The sequence below is a fragment of the Rhipicephalus sanguineus genome, chromosome 1 (assembly GCF_013339695.2).
Source record: "Rhipicephalus sanguineus isolate Rsan-2018 chromosome 1, BIME_Rsan_1.4, whole genome shotgun sequence".
Lineage (NCBI taxonomy): Eukaryota > Metazoa > Arthropoda > Arachnida > Ixodida > Ixodidae > Rhipicephalus > Rhipicephalus sanguineus.
The window spans coordinates 270,089,987-270,099,638 of NC_051176.1; the positions used below are offsets into that span (position 1 = coordinate 270,089,987).

Here is a 9,652-nt window from a genome sequence, read left to right on the forward strand (position 1 = left end):
CTGCCAATCACCTGTGGCGCATACCCGTACACCGCGGCCCATGGTAAACGGTTATGTGCCACACGTGTCTGGTGGAAATGGTTTGACGACGTGCGAGACAGGATTTTCACGTTATACATGTCATTGACCCGTCATATTCGTCAAATCCTCGTACCCTCCCATGCCAACGTTGTTCTACACCAAGTTAAGGAGGCGATCACGAGAACACTCAGACGTAGGTGGGTGGATAGATAGATAGATAGATAGATAGATAGATAGATAGATAGATAGATAGATAGATAGATAGATAGATAGATAGATAGATAGATAGATAGATAGATAGATAGATAGATAGATAGATAGATAGATAGATAGATAGATAGATAGATAGATAGATAGATAGATAGATAGATAGATAGATAGAAACGCTCAGTGCCTAAGGTTCTCTAAAAAATACTTCACGTTTAAAATAGCGTGGCTGTGTGATAGCACGCCCACTTTCCGCGCAGACCGCCTGGGTTCGATTCTCACTCGAAGCCAAGATTTTTATTATTTATTTTATTTGCATCTTTCTCGATTTTTCGGTCACAGAAAAGATGACGATTTTTCGCTCACAGCCAACGACGCCAACTCCGGAATTCCTGCGAAACGAGCATGCCGGACGACAAGAAGAGCATCGCAACGAAACCAGCTGAGTAGATTGACCGCCTCGCGCGCAGGCTCTGGCAAGGACGAGCGCTTGGTTCCACAGCGATCGACTTTTCGGTGCATGGTGCTGGTTGGGTGGTTGAGTACCGGATAGTCTTCATTCTTTGACTAGAATGTGTGGTGTTTTTCTTCAGTATATGAAGGATCAGTTTCGTTTTCTTGATTTTCTCTACTTGAGTGCACACTGATGTCTAGGAATTCTCCTGGTCAGGGTCGTTCCCTGTGGACGGCCTCTCTGTACAGTGATGATTTGCCGCTTGACCTGTTTCTCCGTACTGGTGTGAGTAGCGTTCCCGTCGCTCTGGTGCCCTTGGGTGGGCACTTCATTAAGTTGAATAACTCTAAGGCGATACAAGGACATCTCCATGCCGTGACCCCAAACTTACCTGAGCATTACCGACGTGAGGCAGTTTGGTCACGGTAGAATCGTATGCAGATCACCAGACCAGGCATGTGTAAAGGAACTCCTAAAATGTTCATCATTTGCATCGATCCCGGTGAGTGCGTACATACCACCACATCTGGCTTGCACTAAAGGCATCGTACGCGGAGTAGACGCGCCACTAAGCCCTGCGGAGACTCTAGAGAAGCTTTCTGTGGCAGGTGTGGTGGCTGTCTACCGGTGCAATCGAGTTGTAGACAATAAGAGAGTCCCCACGGAGTCAGTAATTGCGACATTTGCTGGTACATCATGTCCATCTGAAATTAAAGCATGGCCTTTAGTTTTTAGAGTGGATCAGCTAGCGTCGCGCCCACTACAATGCCGGAACTGCTGGAGATTTGGGCATAGCGCTAGTGGATGCAAGTCAGATGTGCGCTGCCGCAGATGTGGTGAAGGCCACTCAGATCGAGAATGCACGGCTCAAGATTACATGCGTTGCCTGTGTGGTGGACAACATGCTGCTCACTATACAGAGTGCCCAATTCGACAGCAAGAAATGCAGGTGCTGGTGATTGTAGACAAAAGGAGATGCTCTAGGAGGGAAGCCATGGTAACTGTCAAGGAGAGAGCACATGGTTATGCTGGCGTTAAAGCACGTCAAACGTTTTCGGAGACGAATATCGCGCAGGCAGTTGAGGTAGCAGTAGGAAAAGCTATGGCCACAGTAATGCACCAATCAGTGGTTAGCATTTCCGAATGCATAGCTCAAGAGTGTCAGCAATCAAATGGCTAAGTTTGTAATCCCAACTTCAACGGGCACTACCGAGTCCAACAAAGTGCCAACTGCCAGTGCAGCTAATGATAAGGTAAACACTGCTGATAACATCCGTGGCTCCTCAGAGTATATGTCGGCTGATGGCCAAGAACACGTGCTAGACCTAAACGTGTCCACAGATGTCGAGTTTGATGCCCGGGCTCGAAAACGCAGCCGTTTCCCGTTGAACCGTGCGGCTTCTACTTCCTCTCAGTCTAAATCAAAGACACCACCCAGTAAAGTTCTAAAGGAGAGTATTTTGGAGAAAGTTGTCTCCGCAACAATTATCTCACCAAAATAGCGTCCCTGAGAGTTTTACAGTGGAATTGCCGCTCTATATTTGCTGCTATTACTGATTTACATTGTCTTTGTTCACAGTTAAATCCCGATTTAATTTTATTACAAGAATCTTGGCTTGCTCCAGGTAGTAATTTTTACTTTAGGAATTATTGTTCGTTTAGATTAGACCGCCCTTCGAGAGGTGGTGGAATAATCACAATGCTATCAAACGGAATTTACCATAAAGCAAAACTGACGTTAAAGATGCTCTCCCCAGAATGTGAAATATTAGTTATAAACATGACTCTTCCGACTGGTCAGGCTTTTTCGCTAGCAAATGCGTACTTTCCTTCAGGCGTACATGACACTCGGTCATTGGATACTATAATTGAGACGTGTGGAAGAAATATTTTATTAGCAGGGTACTTCAACGCCCATCATGTTACATGAAGTGCGGCAGCCGCTTGTGTGATTGGGGTCAAGATAATCATTTTACATGCTTAAATTCAGGAAGCCCAACGTACGTAAGAGGTCGTACTTCTTCATCGTTGGATTTGAGTATTGTAAGTTCCAGCTTTAATATTTCGTCTTGGTCAGTGGTTGATTGCGCTACGAATAGCGACCACTTGCCAATTACTTTCGAAATAGTATGTCCAGTAGCCCCATCTGTCTTTAATGCACGTAAGTATATAAATTACACTACATTTAAAGATTCATTGCATTCTTCATTGGCTTCTCTATCAGATACAAGCAAGAAATCGAAAGCTTTGAGCATATGTTCTGTTTTAAAGAGTTCTCGCGGGAAATCTGAATTTGTGGTCTCCTCAGTTAAGCAGAACTCTAATTCTCCTTGGTCGAATGATGGTTGTTCGAGGGACTATAGGCGCACAAAGGCAGCCTGGAAAAAGCTGTTGTACAATTAATGCTCTCAAAATTGGAAGGATTACCAGTTCCGCGCTGGTGCCTTTAAACGAACAGTTTCGAAGGCGAAAGAAGATTACGACATTCGGACATTTGGTTATCTGTCGAAATCAAACAATAAACGCGCATTATATAGATTACACGTAAAAATAAAATGATTCCGTGAGCTATGAATACCGAATCTATCAATTTGTCTCCAGAATAAATAAAAGATACGTTGAAAGCAATTGGTAGGGGGTTGGAGCAGCGTTTTTCCTCGCAACTATCTCGACCTCCTTTGCTTGCATTAGGTAATGACGACTTCACAGAAATTTCCGGGGCTGAATTATCACAGGTGTTCGCTAGCCATCCATTAGTGGCTCCGGGCCATGACGGAGTCACGTCGGCCATGCTGAAAATGATGAATAAGGAATCACAAGACTATTTATTAGACGTAATCAATGACTCAGTAAGAATGACATGGCTCCCATCAGATTGGAAAATAGCTAAGGTAATGCCACTACTTAAAGTTCCGGGTAAGGGATATGTATTGGACAACATTAGGCCCATTGCGCTAACTTCAAATTTCGTAAAATTAATCGTGATTGTTTTAAATATTCGTATAATAAATTTCATAAATGAGAGAGAAATCCTAAATCCATCCAAAATTGGCTTTAGATCAGGATGCTCTATATGGCTGGAGCATATAGATCTCGAAAGTCGTATTCAATTAGCTAGGCGTGAAAGAACATATGCGGCGTTAGTCACTCTCGACATTGCAAAAGCATGTGACAGTGTTGAGCACATCGTTTTAATGAATCAACTTCACAACCAGAACTTTCCAAAGTATATTCAGGCATGGATTGCGGAAATTTTACAAAATAGAACATTTTATGGCTTCCAAAGCGGCATATCTTCTTCTACGTACGAGCAATCAAGAGTTGTACCGCAAGGGGCATTCCTTTCCTCGGTATTATTTATTATCCTCATGAGTTCTATTTCGCGACAAGAGGACGTGCACACATATGTGTATGCTGATGACATTGCATTTTTTGCATCAGCAGATGATATTCACAAGCTATTCCAAATATTGCAATCATATTTATCAACCGTAGAAAGTTGGCCTGAGGGTATACACCTGTATTTAAATGTCAGCAAATGCTCTGTAATAATATTTACATTGAAAGACTCTATTTACATGTCGCTTTCTTATCATGTCGAGAATATTCCACAAGTAGAGAATGTAAAATATCTGGGCGTGATATACGACCGATCTATGTCTTGGAAGGCTCACATTGAATACATCGCAGCAAAGAGTGTCCGGGTGGTTGGATTGTTAAGGAAGATCACCAATCGTCGGTTAGGTCTGCGGAGAAAAATGCTTTTATCAATATACTGCATGTATGTTCGCCCACTTCTTAAATTCTGGTTCATCCTCTAGTAGCTTCATCCTCTAGTAGTCCTCGAGAGACAAGCCTTGAGATTATGTTTAGGTCTTCCTAAATTTGTAGCGATCAAGGTCTTGTATCTGGAAGCTAGGTTACCCTCGCTTGTTACCCGTTTTAAACTGCTAGCAGCTCAGTCATTTCTAAGGTTGTCTAAATCCCCAGTAAGACGTTCAGAAACAGTTTTTATTGCCAGTCCTGATTTGTTTTTTGGAGTATATTGGCCGAGATTTCATACGCCTCAAATTCTGGTTATACAGAGCCTTCTTGAGATATTAAACGTTCAAATTAAGGGCATGCCTTTATCAGTAATAGCAACAACTCTATTAAAATACGGTTTGACGACAGTTTTCCGGAAAATGCAAAACTAATATCGTCCCGCTTGTTAAACGCTATATTAAGTGATTACCTGGTACATATGCCAATAAAGACAGTCATAGCGACTGATGCTTCACAGAGTGAAGAAAAATGTGGAATTGGGATTTTCTCTCCTACTCTAGATTGATCGTTTTCTATTCGTCTTCCAGATTTTGCGCCCGTCTTTGTAGCAGAATTTTTTAGCGATCATTCTAACTTTCCGTAATTTAACAGCATCAACAAGTTCTGCTGTAATTTTGACGGATTCCCTATAGGTATGTTCCTCCCACTCTGCAAATGAGGAATCGCATGTTCTGAGTGCTTTCAAATCATTAGTCCCACCGCATATAAATTTGATCAAGTTGGTTTGGGTTCCAGGACATAAAAGGCTATTTATGAATGAGATGGCAGATGCGCCAGCAAGTGCATCTTAGATTGGCCCGGTTATTCAGGTATTACCGGCATCCACGTTCATTATAGGTGCGAGATTAAGGAGGAAGATGATGATAGATGAATTTTCTGCACCGTCAATAACGAACACATCAGAATTTCAACATTTGAATCATTATTGGAATTGTAAAATATGTCAAACACGAGCAATTGAAGTCGCAATCACTAGACTACGTTGTCAGATTCCATACCTAAATTTTTATTTACACAGAGCTGGTCGGGCAACTTCCCCTAATTGTTCTTTTTGCGGAGTAGATGAGACAACAGAACATTATCTGATTCACTGTAATAGATACTCTACCTTGCACAAAGTTACTTTAGATACCGTCTTTGGACTCCTTAGATTATATTTAAGTGCACCAAATGTACTTTCTTTCGGGGCTTTGTCTCTTGGATACAGTGACGGGAAGATTGCCGATGCCCCGCAGGAGTTTCTTAAAGGGTCATAGAGAGATTTAGGCTATAAAATCAATCTGTACTCCTGTTTTTCTACTTTTCCAAATTACTTTATTATTTTTTTATTCAAATTCTCCCCTTCATGCCCCGCCACGGTGGTCTAGTGGTTATGGCGCTCGACTGCTGACCCAAGGTCGCGGGATCGAATCCCGGCCGCGGCGGCTGCATTTTCGATGGAGGCGAAAATGTCTGAGGCCCGTGTACCTAGATTTAGGTGCACGTTAAAGAACCCCAGGTGGTCGAAATTTCCGGAGCCCTCCACTACGGCGTCTCTCATAATCATATCGTGGTTTTGGGACGTTAAACCCCAGATATTATTATATTCTCCCCTTCATTGCTTATCTTATATTCTATTATTCTATTCTTAATATTTTTGTTTCATTTTTACTTCTTTCATCTTAAATAGAGAATTTTAAGCTTTAATTTAAGAATTATATTTTAAAAACTATCCGGTTCTTGGCCAATCTCCCAGCGTGGGTGTGTGCCAGAGTTTCTAGGATCTACCCTACTCTACTCTACTCTTTAACGTTAGCGCGTTAATGTAAACAAGTTCTACGGACGAAGGCTTATACTTGCTTGAAGCAGATGCAGCCATCGCCTGCTCCGAGCCTTTCTATCATTTTTCTAGTTTCTTGTTGTCCTTTCCCTATGTAGGATTTACCCAACCAAATGATCTCCTGCTTAACATTCTTGCGTCCTCTTTATGTATTTCATGTGAGTGTGAACATATAGGCTCGTTAAGCATGAATGAAATAGTTGAACGCATGCTTAGTATTCCTTTTACTTGGCGTTGAATCACTTTTGACTTTCTCAATACCAGACGTGAAAGCGTCGTTAACGGCAGAAGTGTGGTCGCTCTTAATCTCGTTTGAAGAGGGCCTCTCGGTAAGAACTGTCTCGGGGGCTTTGCCCGTCCTCAATGAATTCTGTGCATGAACCAGGCTTGTTTCAGGGATGTTCGTCTCGACGGCGATATCTTCGCAGAATATCACGTCGTGTCTCATGAACATCATCAGCACGGATGTCTGGTACATCGTCACCTGGAGGGTGTAGATTCGCGACTGAAGCTTGCCGGACGATGTGCTCGCCGTATGGGACGTAGATGGCTCCTTCTTTACCGGCCCGTAGAACACGGTGTTCATGGGTGCCCAGCTGATTTATGGCTGTAGGTTGAGTTGTTGGCCGTCGTGCTTCGCCAATTAGAACCATCGGAATGTTTGAAAAACACTCCACGAGGCGTCGGAAATATTTCATTGCTGCGTGCAAGAAGCCCGTCGTAAGCAAGCGCACATTTATGTCTACTCCGTCCAAATCGTTTCCGTAAGCTTCCTTGAATTGCCGCATCATTTCATTAGAGATACGCATGTCCCTTAACATGGCTTCCATCCTGGAGGTGAACACATGACTCACTCCTGAGCTTGGCGACCATTGTTCTCTCAGCTGCGTGTGAGCCGCTCTTGTGGAACAGCAGCCGGTTGGCCAGATGCTGCTTATAACAGCACTTGAAAAGTTCTTTCTCCTGCATGAACCGAAATATCTCGATAATTTTGTCCAGCAAATCGTCAAACTCCTGCCTTGTCATTTTCCTAACCCCTTGTCGCATCATGTCATCTACAAACACAGACAGATGCATGGGCAGTTTGCGCGTAAAGCTGGGGAAGTTGAGTATGAACTCAAAGTCGGTGGCCATTCTCTGCCTGACCAGTTGCTCATTGTTGAAAGAGCGCTGTAGAAAGTCGTCAAAGCGGTCTCTCAGGTCCATCACTTTCGGTATTAGGCTGACCGAGTCTTCGTGCTTGATCACGACAAATCTCCCTAGACTGCGCATATGCTTACTGACACAATCGAGCAACGCTTCGACACCACCCTCAATGTATTTGAGGCGCTGGAATAATCGGGCCAGGTCCTCCGTCATCTGGTTCTTGAGCATATGCCGGACACCCGAGTCCTCGATGTCCACGATAGCCTTCATATACTTTCCGACGAGCTCTTTTTTTACGACCTGCACGATTGGAACCACGGTGGACTCGTCGAGGCAGTGTTTCGCCCGCTCTGACTCTTCGTAGATATGCTGCTCTACTTGGGCGACGTACTCGAAAACCTTCTTCGATTTGATGTAATCTTGCCTCCTTAGAGCGTAGAACTGCGCCGACTCGGCTAGAAAGGGCTTCTCGAAGTCTTCCTCGTAGACTGACCTCGAGTTGAGTCCCAGGACTAGCAACATTTCGCACGTTTTCTTCAAAGAAAGCCTGTCGACTTGTTTGCCTTCGCGTTCCGTCTTTACCAAGCCGAGCATGGTTTCGCGGAGGTGGTCGCGCACGTCGGCGTAACGCGCCACTTTATCGCGGAAGAGCAACGCGCCCATTTTTTGCACGCTGTCAGCGTTGCTCTGAGGCGCGTATACGCGGTCCATGCACTTTACGATGTCGTTAATTAATGTCATGCTTATCTGGTGGTCATCCCAGGCCTTGTTGAGCGTCTGCAAGAAGTCGTCCTCGACTTTAGCCAACACGACGGGGAGTACTTTGTTGGTGAGGTGCTGCGTCACGGCTTTGCACAGTCCGCGGTAGAGACGCTCCCCTTCGTTCCGAGTCACCATGGCGTATGCGTGTGCATACAGCTCGTTGAAACTTTGGCTGGTGCTTTTCTTATCCTGTATCTCGTCGAAAGCTGTCCGCAACGCTCGCCAGAGGTACTCAGTGCGGCGGTCGTCCGCCTGCCGTACAGGTCTCAGGATGCCCACTATCTTGGCGTTCTTCTTGCTGGAACGCCAGGCCATGGCGTCGAGCTTGCTCTTTTTCTTGTTGGCCTGTTAGCTGATGGTCACACCCACTGCAGGGAATCGGCTAAGAATTGAGTGGCTTTGAGAATTTATATGAAACATAGAGTAACTTAAGTGCACGATAGAATGTATAAAAAGAACAAAGCTTTTATTGCAAATAATAGTAATAAATAAAATCACCGGGTCCCTTGTGCATTCACCGAAGACGACTCGAAGGCGAAAGACATCTTCCTTTTCTTCTCAGTCGATGTATTAGGGAGCCTACATGAACGGACGGTCATGTAGGCTCCCTAGATGTACTTATCCTCCGAGAGCTTTGTGCACCTAGAGTAGTTTCGCACTGCCTCGAGGATCGGAGGCAACTCACCTGGTCATAGAGTCAATATACTGACTCTAGAGGAAAAGCTCCCCATAGGGCCCGTGCATTGAAACCTATAACCGCATGGGTTCCGCCATGATGGAACAAAACGAACGTTGCCAGACCCTGAGACGCTCGCTATATTTGACGGTAGTAATCAGTTTTAATCTACCAACCTAAGCCAACCTACCAACCTACGCGCTGCAGGAACATCAGCTGTGCCGCGTGAAGCCGTGTTTTAGTGTAGCGTTGTCTGTGCAGCGGGCTCGATTGATAACAGTTAACATTTCCACCTGTTTGTGCATGGTTTTTACTATAGGCACGCCTTATCAATAATACATAGCGAATAAAAAAATTCTCCGTTCGCTGGCACCATTGAGGGTCACTCGACAGATTCGCAGCTCGAAGCAAAGTGCGTAGGCCGTGGTCGCGCGGTGCTACGACTCGCAATGACGAGACACCTGTACCGACGTTCTTTTTTAGCTCATTGCTGTCGTACTTCAGCGCAGATAGCCATAAAGCAGAAAAATGTCGATTGCAGCATGTGAGAAGTCACCCGAAAGCTTCAATAAAAACTAAAGATACACGGCACACGAAATTTTATCGCCGATAAAAAGACTAAAAAAAAAAAAAACCTTCGGTTGCGCCTAGTTGGTGCATAAATTTCAGTGCTTGTATCATCTCTTCTTTGCCGTCCGTCCTGGTTTCCACTGAAGTTTCCAGCTTAATTGAAAGAAAAAAG

General features: G+C 44.5%; 1 protein-coding gene across 1 annotated transcript; it reads right to left on the reverse strand.

The window, feature by feature from the left end:
• Positions 1 to 7,121: 7,121 nt before the first annotated feature.
• On the reverse strand, positions 7,122 to 7,994 carry LOC119382819 (cullin-3). Its single transcript, XM_037650683.1, has one exon. The coding sequence runs from the start codon at positions 7,992 to 7,994 to the stop codon at positions 7,122 to 7,124; it is 873 nt and encodes a 290-aa protein (XP_037506611.1).
• Positions 7,995 to 9,652: the final 1,658 nt, after the last annotated feature.